The sequence below is a fragment of the Melospiza georgiana genome, chromosome 12, assembly GCF_028018845.1.
Source record: "Melospiza georgiana isolate bMelGeo1 chromosome 12, bMelGeo1.pri, whole genome shotgun sequence".
NCBI classification, from domain to species: domain Eukaryota; kingdom Metazoa; phylum Chordata; class Aves; order Passeriformes; family Passerellidae; genus Melospiza; species Melospiza georgiana.
Genome location: NC_080441.1, coordinates 11,289,024 through 11,312,426, shown reverse-complemented (window position 1 = coordinate 11,312,426; position 23,403 = coordinate 11,289,024). Strand labels below are relative to the sequence as shown.

The 23,403-nt window shown below is 42.1% G+C and overlaps 1 protein-coding gene across 1 annotated transcript in view; it reads left to right on the top strand.

Annotated features, from left to right (window-relative positions):
- COL4A6 (collagen type IV alpha 6 chain) overlaps positions 1-23,403 on the top strand; it is a 70,273-nt gene that overhangs the window by 41,518 nt on the left and 5,352 nt on the right. The window contains exons 11-36 of the mRNA XM_058032370.1: positions 1,009-1,062; positions 2,440-2,499; positions 2,968-3,012; positions 3,591-3,644; positions 4,936-5,005; positions 5,728-5,838; positions 6,643-6,792; positions 8,119-8,223; positions 9,081-9,241; positions 10,170-10,349; positions 10,929-11,112; positions 13,085-13,156; positions 13,545-13,652; positions 14,403-14,624; positions 14,862-15,023; positions 16,971-17,141; positions 17,798-17,941; positions 18,165-18,290; positions 18,601-18,782; positions 19,054-19,117; positions 19,600-19,674; positions 20,029-20,136; positions 20,859-20,966; positions 21,293-21,364; positions 22,638-22,763; positions 23,113-23,229. Of these exons, the coding sequence (XP_057888353.1) occupies positions 1,009-1,062; positions 2,440-2,499; positions 2,968-3,012; positions 3,591-3,644; positions 4,936-5,005; positions 5,728-5,838; positions 6,643-6,792; positions 8,119-8,223; positions 9,081-9,241; positions 10,170-10,349; positions 10,929-11,112; positions 13,085-13,156; positions 13,545-13,652; positions 14,403-14,624; positions 14,862-15,023; positions 16,971-17,141; positions 17,798-17,941; positions 18,165-18,290; positions 18,601-18,782; positions 19,054-19,117; positions 19,600-19,674; positions 20,029-20,136; positions 20,859-20,966; positions 21,293-21,364; positions 22,638-22,763; positions 23,113-23,229 (3,031 nt within the window). The remainder of the gene's footprint in view (positions 1-1,008; positions 1,063-2,439; positions 2,500-2,967; positions 3,013-3,590; positions 3,645-4,935; positions 5,006-5,727; positions 5,839-6,642; positions 6,793-8,118; positions 8,224-9,080; positions 9,242-10,169; positions 10,350-10,928; positions 11,113-13,084; positions 13,157-13,544; positions 13,653-14,402; positions 14,625-14,861; positions 15,024-16,970; positions 17,142-17,797; positions 17,942-18,164; positions 18,291-18,600; positions 18,783-19,053; positions 19,118-19,599; positions 19,675-20,028; positions 20,137-20,858; positions 20,967-21,292; positions 21,365-22,637; positions 22,764-23,112; positions 23,230-23,403) is intronic.

Sequence of the window (23,403 nt, the reverse complement as noted above, 5' to 3'; positions counted from 1 at the left end):
GTCTGTAAATTCAGTTTACAAACCCTCTCCTTCTCCATGTTCTTTCATTCAAGAATGAACAAAATTACTGTTATATTTCCAAATCAAAATAATTTTTTGTACCAGTTTATTCTGCCAAATGTTATTGAATAAAAGTATTCATAGCTCAGAGCATTGTGGACCACTAGAGAATACATACCTCTCAGAAGAAGAAATCTGGAAGCTATTTAAAGGTTTTTGTCATTAATCCTAAAAATAAGTGAACTGTAGCTTGTTTTTGTTAAACCTGTGAAATTGTGTCAGCTGAAGCAAAAAAATCAATTTAGAAAAATAAATGGAAGCTCCAGCTCTTTTGCCTTAGTGCACACTACTCTGGAATAATCGGGTTTTTTCACCTTTGCATTGTTATTACTGAGATGTGAATTTAGGTCATCAGTGTTTTTATGAAAGCTGTGTGGTTTGAGTTAAAGATTGAGTTAAAGATTCTCTAGACATTTGAAATTTAGGCATACTGAGTTTATCTGGGATTTATACAGGCTGGTTTGGGAGCCCAGTCTGAGCTTTCCTGAGCCCCTGTGTAAAGTTATGAGAGATTGTTGTACTTGGTCAATTGACATTAGTGTGAGCTGAGGCTCAGACAAACCCCATTCCTTTGGGCTCACTCTGGAGTTTGTAAGCAGAGTTGTGAAAACATTGCTGTCCCACCATGAGCTGTTCTGCTGCTCTCACCAGGCACTGTGCATGCTGCAGTTTCCCAGCTGATGGTGTGACATGGCCCTGCTTTGTCTTGTGGCAGTTGTGGCAGCAGAGCAGCAGCTGCCAGGCAGTGGCCAGAGGAAGCACCAGCTCTGTGCTGGGAGCCTCTGATGCAGGGTTTGGTGACACAAACCCTGGTGGCACTAACCCAGGGCACTCCCTGGCAAACAATGGACAGAGCTTTGCTTTAGGTGCCAGGAGCACGGGTGGACAGGAAGGTCTTGCTTTCACAGGCACAGTGATTTATTGTGTTTGTCTCTTCCCCCCTGCCAGGGAGAGCCAGGTCCTCGAGGATTCCCTGGAGACCAAGGATTGCCTGGCATCCCGGTAAGGACAGAGGAGTGTTTTTAACATGTGCCCAGCTGGGGTTAGATGGTTCAGCAATCTCTGAATAGCTCACAAGGCTTCTACAGGAGTTTCTAGGCACCAGAGAACTTTGAAAATCTGATAAAAGTGTTCACAAGACTTTTTGAAGAGTGTAACTGTAATCTGATCATTTTTTGTCCTGTAGATACAAAGAATAAAATGCTGTCCTACTACAGACTTGCAAAGCTGCCCAGATTTCAGTACCTGCAGACCTGCTCAGAGCTCTACCTGTGTCATGGCCACTTGATGGCAGTGTTCCTTGTCCCACAGACATAGGAACAAAAATCCTATTTTTTTCCCCTTTTATTATACCTAAACATATATTTTGTTATTTTACTTTAAAGCTGTAAAGCACATGCAGATCTTTCTTTCTATCCATATACACCCAGTTAAAATGGGCTGTTGAGTATTAGTGCTAATCAACTCAGCATGGTGTTACATCTCCTCTATATGAATTAAGAAAAACAATTTAGCCCTGAATTCCAGAGAGCTATTTCCCAGCTTAAAACATTTTGTAAACAAAGGTTGTTTCAATAACTTTAGGGAATAAATATTTTTGGAAACTTGTGACTAATAAGATAAATTGTTTGCCAGTTTCTTCAGTTACAGATGTTCTTAGGAGAAATACGTGCAAGGAAAACCTGTACATGAGGCACAGTTTGTTATTAGCCTTCCTGGACATATTCCATGCTTAGCTTTATGCAGCACAAGAGGCTCATTGAAGCTGGTGAAATTGAACATATGTACAAACTTAACCACAACTGTAAGATATTTTAAGATTGAAGCCTGGAAATTGCTTAACTACTGTAACTCTTGCTGAAATTAAATCCTGGTGTTCTGTCTCTGGATTTGATACTTCTTGCTGACTGGGAAAGCCACCAAACATTTCCATATGTTGAGCATGAAAATGCTAGTTTTGTGTCATTCATGGGCTTTGGAAGGGAAAAGCATGTCCTGAGCATTCCCGGGAGCTGCTGCTGTTAAGAAATGAGACTTGAAAGAGTTTCTCAATGTGGAATAGAATACAGAGTAGCATTGGCAGGTCTTTGCTGTCTGTAACATGGGGTCACTTGCAGTTGCTACTGAAATATATGCCATGGTTTAAATGGATAGAAGTCTTGGGGAATAAAGCAGGTCCTGTACTACACACAGTGCCAAGTCTGATTGATTGGAGCTTTTCTTGCTGGGACAAAGTAGTCCCAGCAGAAACAGTCAGCTCCCTTTGTCTCACTATTGTACTGTTTGTATACATAAGTGGGTTTGTGTTCCCTTTACTTAGGGATGTGCTGTTCAGTTCCAAACAGATCACAGAGATTTAATGTTGACATTTTTCCTCAGGGCTTTGCAGGTGTTGGAGAAAAAGGAGAAAAAGGTGTGCCTGGCTTACCAGGTGGCAGGGTAGGTAACTTCACCAAGTCTTTAAATGCCTGTTCTCAAACACATGAAGTGGGCTTTTCATCAACAGACTCATTCCCTGCCATGATGTGCTCCTGTGCAACAGGAGGACCAAGACATTCTGTTCTGTGTGTGCAGAATAAACTGTCTGATAGAAAGTCTTCACCACACTACAATTTATTAGTTTTGTGATTACAAAGTAACACCTAAGTTCCTTATAAATTGAAACACCATGACTTCCTTAACTTGAACTACTAATTAGAAATCCAGTGGTTAAATGAGATAAGCCTGCTTTTATCAGTTATTTTGTTAAATTCTTTACATTGTTATTGTTAATAATTGAGAGATAAGAAAATCAGTGGTAGCTTCTCCTTTTGAAAATTTTAACTTTTAATTCTTTGATGCTGAGATATTTGAAGCCACATCAAGCTGGGATGGAGCCTCTAAAAGTTAATGTGTTTGCTGTTCTAGGGTCTTTTGGGACTGGATGGATCTGAAGGAATTCCAGGGAGAAAGGTGAAATTTCTTCTATTTTTTACTGTATTTAAGAGTTACAGAAGCCCTCTAACTGCTTAAGATTTACCAACTTCTTATATTGTGGCTTCAAGTTTTCTGGTGGATAAATATACCTGCCTTATTGAAATAGTTAAGCTAAGTAGAAAGTACAAAATCAGTAGATCCTACATCTCTAGGTGTTATTTTAAATGTTTTGGTGACAATAATTTTTTAGAAGGGAAAAACAATGGGGAAAAATGTGTGGGACAAGGAAAAGAATGTTTTAGACTCTTCATTTTGCAAGCATTTCTACAGTTCTGTGAGAACTCCTAGTTGTTCTCCTGATTTGTACACCTTCAGCCTGCTCACAAGTTCTCACCATCTTCACAGCACAAGGAGGCCTGAAGGAGCTCTGGTATTTTGTGAATGCTGAGAAATTGATACCATCAGTTTTCTCGTTCTTTAACTCTTCCTCAGGTGTTTGGTAGGACAAAGAATTTGGTTTGTGATTTGAGTCCAGGCTCTGCAGATGTCTAGCTAAAAAGTAACACCACTTACTGTCTCACTGTGTATCATTGTTCCCCTGTGGGGTTTTGCAGGGCCACCCAGGTGTTCCAGGCTATCCAGGACTGGATGGAGTAGAAGGCATGAAGGTAACTTCTCACTAAAGCATTGGGTTTTTAAAGGTATTTTTATGAATAAATAACTATCATTGCTCTAATCAAACCTCCTGTTTGCCCCTATATCACTGTCATTTTCAGTATGTTTCAGTTTCTCATTCACTTTATTGTTAAGCACAAAAATGAGTTGTTGCTGAGCCATGAATACGCAGGTATTTTAATAATTTTTCAATGTTAATCATTGAATTCATGACTTAGAATTGTAGGTGTAGCCTTTCTGGTCTCCTTTATCCTTGCACCCACATTTATTGGGCCATTGAGGCAAGATTAGGTGGAAGTGAGTTGATGTTAAGATAGTTGCCAAGTCTATCTGAAGTCTTGGATCACAGTTCTACAAGTAGGGACAAGTCTGAGAACGTGTTCAGTTTCTTGGACTAAATATAGGTGATGCATAGCAGACATTTTCTGGGTATCTTACAATTTGGGCAGTCAGACAGCTGGAAACAGAGTGGAAAATGAGTTTGCTGTGAAAACACCGATCTGCCACCAAGATTGCAGACTTGTCAAATGCAAGTACAGAAGGGATGTTTTGTGCAGAGTACATGGAAGAAGTAGTATTAGATGTTTCTGTACAGAGAAGTAGTACTGGAAGAAGCAACGAAGTGTGCACTGCCTTGGCTCACTGCATGGTGTTTATGTGATAAATATGATGGCAATTTGGATGACAGTCAAATTTTGTGCTTGTGATTTCAAAGAGGATCTGATACTCTTTGAGAGTGTCAGTGAGAGGAAGGAATGACGCTGCAGTTTGTCACAACTTGCCTGTTCTACCTGGATGACTTTATGAAGGAATCCACCTTTCTGTAAGCTTCTATTATTGAAATTCAGTGTTGCAAGGCAACAGATAGCTGAAGTGATGAAAGCTTTTAAAAATGAGATAGCTCGTAGCAGCTTTCACCACAAAGTGAACAGATATTATCTACCTGATGCTGGTCAGTGTGCTGACATAACTGGTCTCCAGTACACATTGTTTATACATGTCTGTGCTTCCTACTGAGGTAATTGGAGACCTTCAGAGGATGGCTGGACAGCAACAGCCATCTTATCTGAAGCAGCCATCAGCTTCATCAGACAGGAACGATGTAAGTCAGGACAGCAGATGATTATGAATAGCAGAACAAAGTGAATTCTTCAGCAAGACAAAGAATGATGGTTACTCAGTGTATGGCTGCAGACACTGGTACCATAATACAGTCTGCTTCCTGACCAGCAGTGTCCTCTCCATCCCCCATCTGAGTGTGGTGTGAATCTGTTTTCTTTACAGGGTGAATTAGGTGACATCGGTCCCCCAGGTCCTCCTGTCATTATTGACAGGGAAGGTGTAGTCATTTCAGGTACACATTTCCATTTTCTTTTGGAACTCATCTAAAGCACTTTTTCTGATCCAGCTTTCTTCCTTACTGTATTTTAACACTTTCCCACATTGTATACTGGCTCTAATTTATCCCTTGTTATTTTTTCTTTATTTCTGTATTGTTTGGCTACACATATTTAGTTTTTTGTTAATAACTTCAGAATTTAAAGAAAGCCATTTGAATGATGTGTCCCAAGGCAGAATGAAATGTCTTGCCTGGGATAGACAGACTGTGTGTGAACATGGGCAAGTGCTGTGTCTGCTCTGTAGACACACTTCAATCTCTCTTCATTGTCCCAAGGAAGAATGGCTTCCTGGTGCTGCATGGTAAAGGGTGATCTAAATGTCATTCTGCTGTTATTTGTTGTCCAATGAGGTAAGACTATTGTTGAGAAAAATGAGCTTAATTAATGCCACAGCTGATTGAGGCCTGCATGGGAGCAGTCTCTGAAGCCATAAAGGTAAGGGACATGGCATGGTCTCTCCTTTTCTTTCTCCTTCGGTCAAGTTTGAAACAACCTCTGTAACAGCTCAGGAGGAATTTTTCCCAATATTATTAACTTTGACTAACAGGCTTCCTGCTCACAGCTTGGCAGCCTTTGCTATCTGAGAGATCAATGGCCACTACAGTAATTGACTGAACAGTATTTCAGCAGAAATTCTGATGAGATTTTCTTCTTTGCTTTCCTCTTTCTCTAATAGGTGCCCCAGGTGACCCTGGAAACCCAGGAATACCTGGTCCTCCAGGAGATGAAGGAATTGTTGGCTTACCAGGCCTTCCAGGGGCTCCAGGGTTTCCAGGCCTGGAGAGAGGTAAAGGAGCTGGGACAGTGCTCTTGGCAGGCTGTTTGCTCTGGGTTTGTGGAGAAATTTCTGGGTGGTGGCCTGGAGATGGTTAAAGGTATTGGAGCAAGCCTCTCCCTGCTCCTGCAGCTGATTTGCAGGCTGCTGTATGAGAAATAGGAGGCAGGGATGGCTCATAGGGAAGCCAATTGTTGGCTTAGATGTGAGCAGAATTAGTGCCACAATTATTACAGCCCAGTCGTCACATGTGAATATTTGGTGTGGCAGTGTACACAGGAGGCTGTGGTTTGATTTCCATTTTAAATGTGCTGATTGGAAGAACTTTTCCTGCCCTTTAAATTATAATGAATATTTTTGAAAAATTTTAATGACTTTTTCTATTTGCAATAAAGAGCTAACAGATTGGCTTGATAAACCCACTGGGCGTGCAACCCATTTGTCCCATCCAAGATCTCACTCAAAAGTTTTTGTTTCACTTGAATGTCATCTGGGAAATTCTGGCCTGCAGTAATCCAGATATTTGGAACTGCCAAGAAAATCAGAAAATAACCCCCCTGCTCAGTGTTACATAGTTAATTGTCTGATTGTTCACAGGGACTTAAACAGTGCTATGAAGTATTTTGGGTCACCAAAGGAGTGTGTAAATGGGAGCCAGTTATTCCCTACAATTAATACTTTTTCCTTGGTGTAAAATTATGAATTGTTCTGTCCTAACATGATTGCAGTTCAGGGTACAATGGTAATTATCTTAACATTAAAAATACTTAATGTGTTTGCTGCTGGAGAGCTGCTCATTGTGTCATTGTTGTCTAGATGGAATGGGCCCTGGAGGGTCTCCAGGTATTCCAGGAGTGAAGGGTGAAGTTGGAGAACCAGGAAGAGCAACAATTGGAATACCAGGCCCTCCTGGCAGAGGTGGTTTGCCAGGTCTGCCAGGGGCGCCAGGATTGCCTGGTTCACCACGTATGTAGAATTTTTACATCCATTTTTGTATTAGATTCAGAGTGAAATAGGATAAATAATCATTTATATATTTAGTTTTTTGCCAGGAAGGATTATTCATCTGTAAACTGTAAATGTTTGACTGACACCTCATTGTGATTGTAGCTCACAGACTTAAATATATGAGTTGACACTCTTTTAAAGTAAGACAATAAATGTAATTATTGTTGAGCGTGGTAGCCTGAGAGACTGAAGCACAAAGTTGTGTACACACAGTTTATGACAGCAAGGGCTTTGAAGGTCTAGGCTAGTCTCCTGTTGGCTTAGGTAAAGAACAGACTTTATGAACACCTGAGGTAAATGTCTGTCTTGTGAGCAAGTAGTTTGGGTACCAGGAGTCAGATAGGATTCCAGACCTAAGGAAATAGATTTTGTTTTTGCATGTTCATTTGCATGAATGTCTGTATTAAATTAGTAGTGCATTGTTTTGTTTTCCTCAGAAATTGAGTATTACAGGATCAGGGTTGAGTTTACAAAACTGTGTTTTACCATCCTGCCATAAGCTGGGGTTTTTTTGAGAGCCAACCCTTCAGAACAGGGGACATTTCAGTGATGTAGCCAGTGAGCAGATAAACTGGTTTTCTGAGGAGAAGAAATAAGTGTTCTCTTAACTTTTTGCTAGTCCAGTCCGGCTCAGTTTTCTGCAGAGTCTGCAAGGCTCCTGTGGCTGTGTTTAGCTGATGGCTGCAGTTTGTCTCCATGGAGCATCAGACTGTGCTGGTCAGCACTCCATCTTACTGTTGTCACAGAGGGGAAGGGTTTGCAGACAGTGTAATTTTAGATTATGTTTGATTGCTTTCTGCTGCTGTTTCCATCAACTTATGTTTCGTTCTATTTAGCATATAAAGAGATGTAGACAACAGTCCTGCAGTCATGAAATGAGGGACAGGGAAAGTCCCCTTAACCCTTTTGCCCTTTAGTGTCTTTCCTGAGCTGCAACCACTGAATGAAAGTAATTTGCCATTCTTTACACTACCTGTCCACAGTTTGGTGAGTTCTTTGGTCAGCTGGTAAATCTGTGAAAAAGTGCAGTGGCAGAGTAGAGGAATTAAACTCTGTTGGATGCACACTGTGAGAACTTTTGCTTTTCTGTATGAGGAGCTGGAAGCAAATGTGGCAGAGAACCATAGAACTACCATGGGTGGTACCAACCAAGACCCATCTCCTTGTGTTGCATCCACAGTTACAGTTTTATCTGGTTACAGTTGTATCACTGATTTTGTAAGTCAGTAATGAGCTGGAGATCAGCCTTCTCATGGCTTTTCCTTGCCTTCTTTCTGCATATAGGCCCTTCATTCTCCCCAGGGATAATCCTGAGTGGAAGAACTGGGGTCCCAGGGGAGCCTGGGCCAAGAGGGCTGCCAGGAGCTTTGGGTCCAAAGGGCTACAAAGGTAACTGACTCTTGTTTTCAGAGAGCTTTTCAGCTGTCATCAGGCTGAAAGATATTTTTACATGTGGTTAGTATCCTAAGGGATGAGTTCTTAGTGTCTCTATGACAAATCACAGGAGGGGTTGAAGGAGCCAACAGCCTTTGCAATTTAGAGAGAGTTGTGCCCAGCACTGTCAGTAAAATCCTATTTCTTCTTCTTATTCTGCTCAGGCAAATAAGCTGATAAACATATCATGCACAGAAAATTGCCTAAGTAAGTTATACTTTAAAGCCATGAGACTTAGAAATAAAATCTTATTCACTGCTTTTTGCAATAGAGGCTGTAAATGACAGAAAAACTTAATTTCATTCTCGCCTGTGCTAAAAATCATGAGAATTTGGGTCTTAGTGTGACAGAACCAGTTATTTATTTATATATAAAAGCCGTGATGACACAGATATCACTGTGCTTGGTGATTGTGTGGGTCCATGACCAGTAACAATTGAGGGGGTCATTGTAACCTACTGGGAGGGGGGGGAGTATGGATTTGTTTTCTCTGATAACCATCTCTTAAAAAATGCACAAGACCTCCCTAAAACTCCCCTAAACCCATCTGTTTAGGAAAGTTTAAACCTTTGGTCTAGAAGTGCTGAGGTATGTGCCACACACAGTTATTTGGTGATGAGCATTGCATGGAAATTAAACTGGAGAAAACCTGAGCTCCTCTTTCTTGGCACTCGCATCACTTGAGCAGAGGAGAATGAGAATATGAGAATGGCTTTGTCTTAATCGAATCAAATACTGCTTTTGGAGCTCTTGCAGGTGAAAAGGGTCTTTATCCAAATGAAACTCAGTTTGGAGTGTTGACTGTTTTCCAGGAGAGGCAGGTGATTGTGCTTGTGATGGAGGAGTTACAAGAGCTGGCCTAAAAGGCATCTCAGGCCCACCAGGTCCATCAGGAAGCCCTGGTGTGCCTGGTGCCAAGGGCATTGGTGGGGACCCAGGCTCTGTGGGAGCACCAGGACTGCGAGGCCCTCCGGTAAGGCAGCAACAGTTTGTGTTGGTTACTCTGAATTGTCACCAGCAATTGCTGGTCTTGAATGTAATGAAAGAACTTTTTTTTTTTTTTCATACTTGCTTCTATTTGTTTGGATTAAAAAAAAATCAACCTAGAAACTGATCTGTGTAAAGAAACTGAAAGTAGAGATACTATCAGCTATAAAAATGGGAGAACAAATGGTTCTTAAATTCTGAGAACTGCACATTCATCAGTCAAGAGAAAAGCAGTAAGAGTTATTCATCCCAGGATTTCTTGGAAGTAGACATACATTGGATTAGACCCAGGGCTCTTCCTAAGTGAGGGCTGGCTGGGAAGGCAGTTGTACATGTGCATGGAGAGAAGATCTGAAAAATCAAACAAGGAGATCTTTCCACATTATTGCTCGTAGCTGTAAAAACTGTGCTCCACAGATGGAGTCTGCTTCCTAACTGCTGTATGCTAAATACATCAATGGGAGTTGAGCTCTGGTTTTTATCAAACAGCTACCATAACAAATAGGATTTTCCAAAGTGCTGAGCATTGCTCATTGCAAGTATTTACTTTTGAAAATCGTAGTCCATAAGGATACAAATCATTTATCTTCAGAGGATCTTTATCAGTGTCAGTAAGTGCAACACACCAAGCAATAGGGAAGAAGTTTCATTACTTGGGTCTCATTATATCACAAGTGATGTCATGTTCCCAGATGCCATGCAAAATTGCTATCACTGTTACCAAGGTTTGGCTTGCCACTGCAGAGCTGTAGTGACAGTAGAAACAGCTGAAAACAAACCAACCTCTTTCCCCTCCCAAGTTAATGTACACAATAGGAAACCCTCTGGAGATTCATTCTGATCTGGTCATTGTGTTCTGCCCTTGTATGACATTTTTAAGAAGCAAAACCTTCTCTTTATGTATTGGTCTGTAGGCTTCAGCTGGTCAGCAAGGACTTCCAGGCCTTAAGGGAGAAAAAGGGGATCCATCCTATGCAACAGTCAAAGGTGCTCGTGGGGACCGCGGTGCGACAGCACCCCCAGGACCTTCAGGCATCCCAGGAGCTCCGGGCAGGGATGGACTTCCAGGCCTGCCAGGCCCACCAGGCCCTCCAGTAAGTCCAGATTAACCCAGCAGCAGTGCTTCAGAACTGGAATAAGGAGCAGAGAAAACAGCCAGGCCTGGCAAACTGGTCCTGATTAGCCCTGTGGTAAAGCTTCAAATACATCAAAAGCTCACAGTCCTGAGCACAAATTTGTCTTGGTCAGGATTAATAACTGGCATTCCAAATGCCTCTATCAAAAGATAAACTTCACTAGGCCCTAATGCTGTTCTATGTTGAGTCCTAAAAGACATAAGCATTGTAGGCATAATTATAAGTAAAATCTTGAAATAGAAAAAAAAAATCACAGCAGAATCTTATCAATTAAAAAGAAGGTAAATATCTTTCAGAATCTGGAGTATTTGCATTTTGGCAAATACAACATGAAATATTTTTTGTTATAGTCACCAAATTTTGCTGCATTTTAAAGTAAGGATGGATAATTTACAGTGGTTTCTATATATCTTTTCAGGCTCACATGACCTTTGCACAGACCCAACCAAACTCTTACACACTTGTTAAAATTATAGTGATGGACATTCTTTCTGCGTCCCTTTGACTCTGAGCTGTAATTGTCTTTGCTGTGCACAGGGTGATGATGGGCTGGGTTTCCCAGGTGAAAAGGGTCTGCCAGGATTGCCTGGCTCCAAGGGCCATCGAGGAGAGCCTGGTTCTCCTGGTGTTGGATACCCAGGCCCTAGTGGAGTTCGTGGACCACCAGGTGACAGTGGAATGGATGGGTTTCCAGGACAAGCAGGTCTTCCAGGCCCTCCAGGTAGGTATTGCTGGGTCTGCTCTTACTTTAAAAAGGGTAAAGCTGCAAGTGAAATACTCAATTTACTGCTGTTCTTGTGGCCAGGCCAGAAGATTGCATTAGGCTGAAGACTGCTCTTCAAATTATTTGAAACTTGTTTGTGGGCTCACCAGGCCTCACATGGCAGTCACAGATTTCTCAAGTTGTCATGTTCAGGGGGACACAGATAATGAGCAATAAATACTCAAGCAGTGCTGAAATACTGAGAGTATTAGATGGACCTGCTCCCTGACTATTGTTGGAGAGCCATTTTACACCAAAGGTGGTTATGAAGAGTGATAAAATGAGGTTTTTGAAAACACCTAAATCATTGTCCAAATAAAAATAGTAATTCACTGATATCTGAGGTGTCTGATTCAGTTTTCAGAACTATTACTATTATTGAAATAAGAGCTCCAGATTTTTCTAAAAGAAGAAATGGTAATGCATTGTATGAATGAACAGGTGATGATGAATAAGAGGTTGTCAAGACAGTCAGGTAGGGAGTTCAGTTAAGACTTGTGCAACCAGCTCTGGGCTCTGTTTGCTTCCTGAGGTACTGTGGTTTGCTCAGTAGCTGTGTCATTATATGCACCTAAAGCATACCATAATGAGTGATAAAGTAAGTAAATATGGGTTTGATAATACTTCACATATGATGTTTTATGCTCATTCTCAAATTTAGTTACATGGAAATTCATGTCTAAACATTTATGGAAAATGTTTTCATTACAAAATGACTACAGAAAGCTGGTCCCAGTGTTTTGATTCCATGTCAGCCATTTAAATATAACTTAAGGTAAACAGTATTTTCTTTGTCACTGATGATTTTCAGTGTACTTTGCATGCTGTGTATACTTGGGCTTCTAGGTTTGTAATTCTGTCTGTGTCAATAATGCAGAGCTAGTAAAGTATTTGCAGGCATAATATAGTGGCATAGATTTCTGGACTGATGCTCTGAGCTCAAAACCCTTGGTGGTGAGACCACCACAGTGAGAAGAGTTGGCAGAGGAATCTCAGAGCCAGAGGGAGGTGAGAGCAAGGCCAGGGCAGCCCCAGGAGGTTGCCAGATGTGCTGGATGGGGATAGTACCTCACACCAGTGTCATGCTGCCTTCTTGTTATGGGAGGAGATGTCCATTGTATTGATGTAGCATTAATCTCCCCCAGGGATAGTCTGCATAAGCTTTTTTTCAAGTCACTTGCTAAATGCTAAAAGCTTACTAATTCCTGGTTGTGAAAGCTTACATATTTGTTCAGTAAATTTTCTCCTACAGAATCTGGTAAATTAAAGTTGCATTTTGAGATAAGTAAAATGCTCTGTGCATGATGTGAACTCCATTTATTCTGCAGAGTACATCAGAAGCCAGCTTTTTATGAGTGCTACATGAAAGCTTTGGGAACAATGAACAGTCCTTTGTGTAGGAGAGTATTTATAGTCAGAACATGTGGGAAAGGGAGTAAGTCATTAGCCAGTTCAGTTTGCACCTCCACCGAGATGTGTAAGAAAACTTGTACCTTTCCTCCCATACTAGGAAATAAAATGCATACATAAAAATACATAACATCCTTTGATAACATCCACACTTTGTAGGATGTTATGTATTTTAATGCATACATTATAATACATAACATCCTACAAAGTGTGTGGGTAGAAGAAATAATCATTCTAATATTAAAGAAATTTCTAATATTCATTCATTTCTAATATTAAAGAAAAGTGTGTGGGTAGAAGAAATAATCATTCCTTATTTGTCCACATTGAAAGACCTTATTGTGAAAATGAGGAAAAGCATTTAGAGTCTATGACTTTGTACCAGTTTGAAAGCAAACCAGTGAGAGATCCCAAGTCAGAACTATGATTTAATAAGAAAGTTAAGATAAAGGCAATAATACAGTATCACTGGTTTAAACTGGCAGAGTCAGGCTACAACCTTGGTGTTTCTTTGTTGTAGGTATCACCTTGCCCTGCATAGTTCCTGGAGCTTATGGGCCCCCAGGGACTCCCGGCTTTCCAGGACTGCCAGGTGGGGACACAGGATGATGTAATGCACTGACTGACTGCCAAACAGCTCTCATTTGTCAAAGAAGATAATACCTCCCAATTAGTCCTCCTCCAAGGGATAGTTATTCCAGAGGGTTAACTGGCAGAACAATGTCCTTTTTTTTCCCAAAGTGACGAGGCCTAAATCCCATGGAGGATCGTATTAACCGCACCATTTTTTAGCCTTCATGTAGCCTTGAACACAAAGCTTCTGCTTGTATGTGGCCATGGCTTTTAGACTTCATTTAGCTTAAATTTTGTATCCAGCACCAGCTTTGCAGAAAAGATTTGATCCTGTTTTCCTGTGCTGTGTTTTTTGTCTTCTGCTATTTGTTTGTTGATATTATTAATTAATTTATTTTTATCCTTAGGTCCCAAAGGCAGCAAAGGCTTTTCTGGCATTCCAGGCCAACCTGGATTACATGGGTCTAAAGGACAGCCAGGGTCTCCAGGAATAATAAGCTTGCAAGGGGAACCTGGTAAGAGGGAAGTTGCTGGAGTTCTTTCTGTTGTCTGATCAATGTGTACAGTACTTTATCAGAAGAGTTATCTGGCCTTCCTGGCCACTTCTGCCTCACACATTCATAATGCTCCATTGAATGTTCCATTGCTCTCCTTGCAAATGCAGACAAGTGATTGCAGCTTGGGAGAAAACAAAGGAAATATTCAGGATGTTTATCACCTGCCTGTAACACTGTATCACTGCTGGGAGAAAGGAGAACAGTCAGCAGTTTGTTTCTCCAGAGTCCATTGTCACGTACTTGGTTCCAGTCTAGGTTAGCCACAAATTTAGTGTAACATTTATTTTAAGCCCCGTGGTACTCTGGTCAAGGCACACTGTACACAGTGCTTGGACTCATTTTAGCCATAGGAATTTCTGATGGTTGTGTAAAGACCAAGAAGCAAAGATGATGAGGGTTAGGGGTTTTGTCCTTTTGCTTAACCTACCATCTAGCAAAAGCAAGCTTGGAATGCTTTATATAGCTGCAGCTGCACACTTCTACAGTATTCTTTTCTTGAAAAAAAAAAGGTCCAAAAAACCTAAACCTTTCAACAGCTTCATCTTTCCATCACCAATTATTGTTTCTAATTCAGTACTGAAATATTTTGCAGCTTTTCAAGCAATTTTTTCTTTAATAGGATTTTTTTTAATGTGTATTTTATTTGAGATGTTATTGGAAGCAGTATTCTGTACTTCTGTTGAGTGACTTATGGATCTTCTCTTTGAGGCTTCCCTGGACCTCGAGGAGAGCAAGGCTCACAAGGACTTCCAGGACTGGATGGAACAGATGGTTTGCCTGGGAAAAGGGGTGCTCCAGGCTTAGCTGGAATAAAAGGAGCTCTTGGAGATGTATTTGGTGCTGAGAGTGGAGCTGTGGGAGAGCGTGGCCGACCTGGACTTCCAGGTGATAAAGGGCTTACAGGTGATATTGGATTTCCAGGACCAAAAGGTAAGCACTGATATTGTTTGTATGTGGGAATATCAAACTATTTCTTTTTTCAAAGACCCTTCCTATTTCCAATCACTTTAAGATAATGCAGCTCCTCTGAGCTGCTCACAGATGGTGATTTGCTGGTTTTCCATTAGAATCTAATGCAACTCAAAGGCTTTCATTAAAACTCATTTTAAATTTAAAGTGTGAATTTTGCTTTCTTTGTTCTGTAACCTCCCATCTCTCTGTTTCCAGGGCTGGATGGAAGACCAGGCCTCCTGGGTGTTAAAGGTGCACAGGGTCAGCCAGGATATTCCGGTGTCCCTGGACTGCGGGGTCCTCCCGGCCCTGGAGGCCCTTTTGGCATTAAGGGAAAACCAGGACCCCTGGGGTCAGCTGGCCTGGCAGGAGCACCAGGTATGTGGTGTTTTCAAATGAAGACAAGGAGCTGAGCTCTGGGGTGTTGAAGTGTGGGAGAAGTTTGGCATTGCTCAGAGTGAGCCCCAACCTCTGGTTAGGGATAACAGTGCAGAATTTGGGCCTCTTGACTCTGGCTGCTGGGCAGTTCCTGCTGGGAAATGTTATCCCAATACTTTAGGAAGTACAGTAGAAAGATAGAAGAAAGCATCTTAAGTGTCATGAAGTTTTTAACATCTTTGCTCTTACGTGTTGGCTGTATCATTGACTAATCTTCATTTCCCATTTTCATGACAATTAATTTCTATTGTGTAGGGTTACTTGAAATGTGATTTAGATTGAAAAATTGTTGACTTTCTCAGGACAAGCACTTGTCTTCTCTGTCTTTCTCTTTGCTGGAGCAGAAGAGAGCTTTATTTTCCTTCACTTCAGAGGAAAAAATCCCCACCACTGGAGTATAGTGGTATCTGTAAAGCTGCACTGACTGAAGTGTTTCATCGCAGTATATGAAAGATTTGAGAACCAAGCAAAGAGAGACCTGGGAATTGGTAGATAATGGTCTGGGACATAAAAGTGCTCTTCTGACATGTGGAATGTCAGTGCTGAAGCACAGTGGCAATGAATGAATGAAAGCAGTAACATCACTTGACATAAAAATTATAGAGATTTAATTTTTTAAAATTTTAATATTAACATTCTTTCTGCCTCTCTGTTGTTTCACATTTATGGTCTGTGTGCCATATTTGACTTTCCCTCAACTGTTTTTAAAAATCTCCTATTGCTAGGATGATAAGCTCCAAATAACTAAGTTTTTTTTACAGCTGTTGTCTCCCTGAATCATTAATTTCTTTTGTAGCCTTGTTCTTCCTGTTTACATATTTTGTCTGTTTTTTCCTTCACCATGTTTCTATTCCATTTATCATCAACTCTCCATTTCTGATGTCACACTGTTTGGTTATGGGTTCTTCACATAGGCTGTCAAGGTGAGAAAATGCAGTGTAGCATAAAAGCTCATGGACTAACAACCCAGCTTTTAATGCTACAAGAATTGCATTGACCATAGGTGATACCCCTTATCATTGCTAATCGAAGCAGAAGGCAAGGAACCATTGTAATGAGAATGCTCAGACAGTAACAAAGTCTCAACCCTATAAGGAAATTATTAATATGCAGAGATTTTAAGTGTGTGTGTCTTCTTTGTCTTCTTAAATAAGGCAGCTCTTTCATCTGCTTAAAAAATTGCTGGGTTGTTGCACAAAGCCCTGAGTATAACAGCTTGAATATTGACAGCAACTGCAACAAATGTAATTTTTCAGAAGCAACCTGAGTTTTCCTTCTCTTCGTTCCTTTGGATCTGAGCATTCTGTTTTCAATGGTTTGAGCCTTTGTTTAAAATTGTAAACCATTATAAAGCTTCAGCTAGAAACATATAGAGGCAAAATAGTGTGTATGGTATTGGTTTTGTGAGAGCACAATCAGCTTGTTCCTGTAGTGAGCAATTGGCTCTTGAGAAGTACAGCTCAACTCCCAAGGTGAAAAAAGAACTTGTGAAAATAAGCCTGTCTAGCTGATTGATCTCTGGTTCACCCAGATGATGGGGTAGGGAGCAGAAGGTGGCATTAATGATGCTCCCCATTCTGTCTTGGCTGCCCTGATGATGAAGGTAAGACTGTGCATTGCAGGTCAGTGTCTGGTGGTCAGAATAAGGGGTTTCACTCTTGCCAGTTGTGTAGTGGTGTAGGCAGTAACCCTCCTTGTAGGTATTTCATTATTAGATGACTAATGCTTCTGCAGTTCTAAGCTTTATGCCTTCTAGTAGGCTGCATGTGCCATAAGGTCCATTTGTCATTAAAAACAGTGCTGTGTTTAAAGAGCTTGGGAAGCTGCCACAGGCTGTCCTAGTTCTGTGCAATATCCTGGATTGAGTTCTTTCTTGTGTTGATTCAGGACCTCCTGGAGTCAAAGGTGTGGCTGGGGATGTAGGACCACAAGGCCCTGCTGGCATGAAAGGCTTCCCAGGTCTTGATGGTGCTCCAGGATCTCCTGGGGAAAGAGGATTCGTAGGGCCACCTGGGCCCTTTGGTCAGGATGGACATCCAGGTTTCTCTGGGCCAAAAGGTAGGTGTTTCAGTCCTGAGATTGCTGTGTCCACAAAAAAAATAACCTTGCTGGTGCTGATTTTAGGCCCAACTTGCTGGAATGGAATGAATCCCCAACTAGTGTTGGGATGCATTTGTTTTGCTGCTGAGTTACAAATTATGGACTTAATTATCAATAATGTTCCTAAGAAAATCTATCTTAAAGGTCTTAGGTTCTTGTGGACAAAGGATTGTGTAAATCAAAATAAACAAGAAAATTGAAGAAATGAACAGTGAATGAAATTTATAGAAAGAAGGGAGTAAATCAAGCACAAATCAAATGGGAAGGAAAAACTTGCAAGCTCTGTGGTCTTTAAGCACCAGTACAGTAGTTGGTTACCTGGAGAATAACACAAAGCAATAGAGCTGTGGAACTGCATGTTGTTCTCTTGCAAATTGATTGTGTTTGATCTGCACTGGAAGCAGGCCCAGGCTCTCAAAGGTGAACTGAGAAGTGCTGGTTGAAAGTATTGTGGGTGGAGACAGTGACAGTGCTGTGCCTGTGCCATGTGCTTAAGAACCCAGATTTGGGTGATTGGCCAGCCCCAGGCAGCCTCTCCCTGCCCCAGAGTGGGTGTGCAGGGTGTACGAGGAGAGACTGATATTCCCTTTTTAATTCTCAACATTTCTATGCAGGTGAGAAGGGCTCTTCTGGCCTGCTTGGTTTCCCTGGTATGCCAGGACTGCCTGGTGTCCCTGGAGTGAATGGGTTTAAAGGAGCTCCTGGCACAGCTGGAGGAAAAGGAGGTCCAGGAGCTGTGGGACTTCAAGGTCAAAAAGGTGAGAAACATCTGAATGGCTTTTGCAGCAGAAGGACTTAGAAGGCAATTCTGAAATGTCTGTGTCTGGTATTATTCTTCTAAATATTGTAATCTTCTATTTTTGAATACTTTGGCCTGTTTACCAAAGAGTACTAATGAATTTGCATCAGGAGACATGGAAGTTCTGTTTTTCTCTGCTAGATTATTTTGCAAGAAGATTTCCCGACTTTTTATTTCTTCAGGTGACAGAGGTGATATAGGTCCACCAGGTGTTCCTGTTCTTGGGACTTCAGAACAGGCACTGCAATTTAAAGGAGACAAAGGAGATCCTGGATTAGCTGGACTGGGAGGATTTCCAGGACCTAGAGGTATTTCACAACATTGCAGATAGTTGTCAGTATCAGTTGTTCAGTATCTGGGCTTGTTATCAGTGGAGCATGGTCTGTCTTTTTGGCAGTGCCCACAGTGTTACTGTTTTCAGTTCTGCCATTCCCATTCTAGCAGGACTTGCATATGGCAGTTCTGGATTTTGAGAAAACAGTTTGTCTTTGGAGTTCTGTTCTGTAGATCTAATGCCACTCCTTCTTCCTCTTTAGGGGGGTTTAGGGTAACAGGTCAACTGACCCAAACGAGCTGGATGTCTGTATTATTGAAATTCCACTCTTCTGTATTACCCAGGTGATAAAGGAATGCCAGGAAGCCGTGGGCAGCCTGGTCTCCCTGGTCCAGTTGGGTCACCAAGCAAAGAGAGAGGTCCTCATGGTGACCCAGGCTTCCCTGGCCCACCTGGACAACCTGGCCTGCCAGGACAGAAGGGTGCACCTGGTATCATGGGATTTCCAGGAATGCCAGGAGAGAGGGTAAATACCTTCTTAAGTGTCATCATCTTCTCTGGGTGCTCTTTGCAAAACTCTGTGTTCTAATTGGTACTTCTGTAGCACAGCAGCAGAACCTGGCAGGATTTTTCCTTACAAAACTTCCAGATTGTTTTTGGTTGGCTTATATAATTAAATGGCATTTTACACAGTATTTCTTCCTACACCTTTGTGTTCTGTTATTCCACATGACCCAAGCTTGGAACAACAAGAATAAAAAGCACAATTTAATTGTGGTTGGGTTGGTTTCTTTCAGGGTTCAGATGGCACCACAGGAATACTTGGATTCCCAGGACCTATTGGCCTTCCTGGTCCAAAGGGTAAAAAACCTTTCACAGTGTATTTGGTCTTTCATTGTGCACTGTTCTAATATTAATGACCCAAAGGAATCAGCAGTGTTCAGGAAGTGCCCATTGCTCTCCAGTGACTGGCTCCAAGTACAAATTCCCTTGTAAGAGGCTTCACTCAGACAAGACCCATACCAAACATAAATACTTTATGGTCCTCTGGAAGTTTGGCCACAGCACTGTGTGAAGCCTGTTGGACAGTGCAAGGAGCCCCCTTTTCTCTAATCTCCTCATGTCAAAAGTGCAGGGTGTTGTGGAATTATCTGTAAATGTCTCTTGTGCATTTGCATGAGTGGATCTGCATCCACTGGTGGTTATAAGACCTGGGTGCATCATTTCCTATTGTCTTTGTTTGCACCATGAATTTGAAATATAGCAAGATTTATTTTCTTAAACAAGCCCTGGAAACTGATGTCCACAGTCAATGACAGAATGGCCTTTCCTTTCTTTTCCAGGTGAACAGGGAGAGTCTGTTGGTGTTCCTGGCACTGCTGGTCCAAAAGGAGAGAGAGGAGACCCAGGGTTTCCAGGTAAAGTAGGCCTTGGTTGCTCACTTCAAGAATACAAAATTCTAGAGATGAAACAGGTTGGCATTGCCAAATTTGGGTATTTTTGAAATCCTGAAAGTGAGATTTGAGGAGTCTGCAATCCAGGTGGGCACAAATCTGTGTGATAATGAAAATATCTGAGACCAGCCCAGTTGTAATGCTGGGTTCCCTTCACTTCTTGAGGAGTGAACTTGCACTGGCATTGGCACCCTGGGAGTCCAGCCCAGGGCCCAGGTGATGGCTGAGCAAACACCAGTGCTGCAACCTCCACATGCCTTGTGTCTCACCCTCTTCATGCCTTCCTCCAGTTTGACTTGTTTGTTTATATCTTTGTAGGAGAGAGAGGGAGAGAAGGACTCAAGGGTGAACCAGGCTATCCAGGAAACACTGGGGTGAATGGACCCAAAGGCAGCCCAGGAGATCTTGGCCAGGAAGGACCAGCAGGTACTGGACTGAGCACCCAAGTTCTGCAGCTCCTGTTGTGACTGTGACAACCTCACCTTGATGCTTCCTGAGCCCTCTTTGGCCTGTCTCAGCTGAGGCTTAAACAAGAAATTTGGCAAGAAAATGGGAATTTTCTTGGACAGTAGTGTAAGGTGTCACCTTGTCCTGCTGGTCAAATATGCTGAATCCTGCAATACTGAAACCCAAAGGAATCCCATTAACAAATAGAGAAGATCTCAGTTAGATACAAGCAGTAGCAGCTTCTTCACAGCTCTTTCACTGCAATGTTTTTGTCTGTTCCCTCTCTAGAGCCAAATCTACCCACACGAAGGGCTACAAGTGTCTTTGGGTTGTGGGGTAATTAGCAGGTAGATTCCCAAATGATTATCAAGATCAAAGGTTGGAGAACAGTGAAAGTTGTTAGTGAAATGTTTTATTTGAAAAAACAATTTAATGAGTTATTTGTGTGTGACCTGTTCATGTGTTACTTAGTGGATGATGAAGAATGTCACTGCTACGATTAACAAAATCACAAATAGTTTGATAAATGCAATGCTGATGGTGGCATAAGGAGAGATTTGGATCTGATTTTGCTTTATTTAGATATTTATTCACCTATCTTATGAGTTAAGTGCAGAAACAGAAGCTGTAAGATGGAGCTGTGAGCTGTTTCAGCCTGGACATGATATGTAGTACAGGAATATTTTTCTGCTTGCTTTTAGGAATCTCTGGAAATGCTGGGCTGAGAGGAGCCCCAGGCCCACCAGGACCCCCAGGACAGCCAGGATCTGTCGGATTCCCTGGAGCTCGTGGAACAATGGGACCTAAAGGTAGATGTGCAATCTGCAGATGGAAGGAGGATTTGGGTCAGAAAAGCAGAGTTTTGGCCAAGTGTCTTGGGCAGGCAGCGTGTGATGGGCCAGCTGTGGGAAATGGCTCCCTCTTGGCAACCTTGTGCAGGCACCAGCTGCTAGGAATAAGCAGAGGAAGGGCAGGAAAGGAGGGGGCTTCCACTTGGTTTGAATCTCTAATGGGTGTTCATGAGGGTAAAACTAGGGGGAGCAGTGGGAAGAGTTTCTGTGAAGGGAATTTGTGTGAAGGAAGATTTACAGCTTTATGTACTGTGCTCACTTTTGTGTTCCCAATGTCTCCTCAGGCTTTCATGGATTTCCAGGTTTAAATGGTCTGAATGGCTTGCCAGGCACAAAAGGCTCTCCTGGAACACCAGGTAAAGGAAATGTGTGGTGGAAGTGTGATAGCTAGGGAGATATGTAACTGCTCCTCCATGAGAGTAATGTTTCCCACAAAATTCCCCTATTTCACCCAGTTCTGGCTTTAATTATGACCTAAAGAAAAACCTCAGGATACTGAATGTGCATTAACTAACTCTCCTTCAATGCCAGTAAGAACAGAATGCAGCCTGTGGAGTTAAAAAGACTTTTCTGGTGATGGTTCTCCTTGAATTCCTGAAGGGTTGTGTCACTTCTGGAAAACTAATAGAATGAAATCATAAAACTCTTTCTAATGGATGTTTGATTTGAGCAGGACAGCACCAAATGCTTGCTTTGAATTGGACTTAACAATGAAATGTTTCTGTACTGCTTTTCAGAGCCCTCCATTATATGGAGCTCAAGGAAGGCATCAATAAAATCAGAAGCTGATTTCTTTGATTTGTTTCCAGATTCTGCTTTTAGGGAGCTTTTGCTGGACTTTCTCATATTTGAGTCATATGAAATGGAATGCAATTCTGTGTTGCAAACAGGGTTTTACTAAAGGAAAGAAGTGAAGAAAGATCTTACCAAAAAGACTTGTTTAGTTACAGTCACGTTGTAAAGTAGCAGCTAAAATTTGTGGCAGCTGTTTTATGGATGAAAATGGATAGACTTCATGTGTACAACTCAAACAATACCTGTGTTTTCTTTGTTTAAAACATTATCAGAAGGCAATGATTTGCAGCATATAGATCCTCCACAGTTTTCCTGAGAGAGCTGCTTTTAGTGTATCCTTTTTCTAGAGTGGCATTCTGAACATCTCCCTGCAGCTTTTCAGGGAGCCTCTGCCCTGCACCACTTGTGCCTGTGTGCATTCTGCTGCAGTCTGTGCACACTGAGCTCCCTCCCTGTGCTGCAGCATGAAGCCCACAAGGTTATTTAAAGACCAGAACCTTGAGTCTGGTGTGTCCCAGTGAGGGACAAGCATACAGGCTGGCAGCAGATCCTGTCACAGGACTGCTGTGTTCCCATTCTTGTGCAAAAGCTTGTGGGGAGACCAGAACAGTCATGTGCTCTTCTCTCAGCATCTCACAGATTGTTTAAATTCACTCTGCACAACCAGAGTAACACGTGAGGCACCAGATCACCAATTCCAGCTGCTCTACTGAAAGCAGCAGAGACAGTAGTAAAGGGCTGGGTTTTAAATCACCACTCATTTTGTGTCATAATTTGGCTGCTATTAGGCAATTTGAATGGGCTCTCTTACCTTTGTTAACCATGTTTAATTAGGTCTGAGTGAAGCTGGACTGAAAGGACCTGCAGGTCTCCCAGGTCCAAAGGGTGAAGAAGGCTCTCCAGGCTTGGGAAGAGGAGCTGCAGGATTCCCTGGACCAAAAGGCTCAGCAGGAGACGTGGGTAAATACTGATGTTGGGAAAGCAGGATGTATTGCAGCTGAGGTTAATGGATTGCGTGGTCAGCAGAGCTACCAAAGACAGTTCCTGAAGCCACAAAGGTGGTTAGAAGCTTGACAGGCCAATGTGAAATCTGTGATGTTGCTCTGTACTTTGAGAAACAGTTGGTTGCACAGTTCTGAAGGTATCTATATCTCTCCTGAACAGCACAATATGTGTTGTTTCTCCTCCTTTAGTGAGATGTCTCTTTGTTCTCCTCAATAGAAATGCTCCCCAGCCACTGCTTCTGTCAATGTCTCTGAAGATCAATGAAGACCTTTGGTTGTCCCTCATTTTGTGTTTCTTATTCCAGGTCCCCCTGGTCTTATGGGAGTGCCTGGCCTGCCAGGAACACCTGGAGTTTCTCTTCCATCTGATATAAGGGGCAGACCTGGAGATGCTGGTGTTCCAGGCACTGATGGCAGTTCAGGTGTGTGGTTTGGAAGCTCTGTCATGGTGACACTGGTACCATTCAGTACCTCACAGCCTTGTTGGAGAGGCTGAGACTCCAGCCTTTCCCCACACAGAAGGAAATGCTGGGGATAGGCCCAGAATTCACTTTGCCACAGAAACAGATTTTGCCAGCAAACTCTGTTGTCTCTAG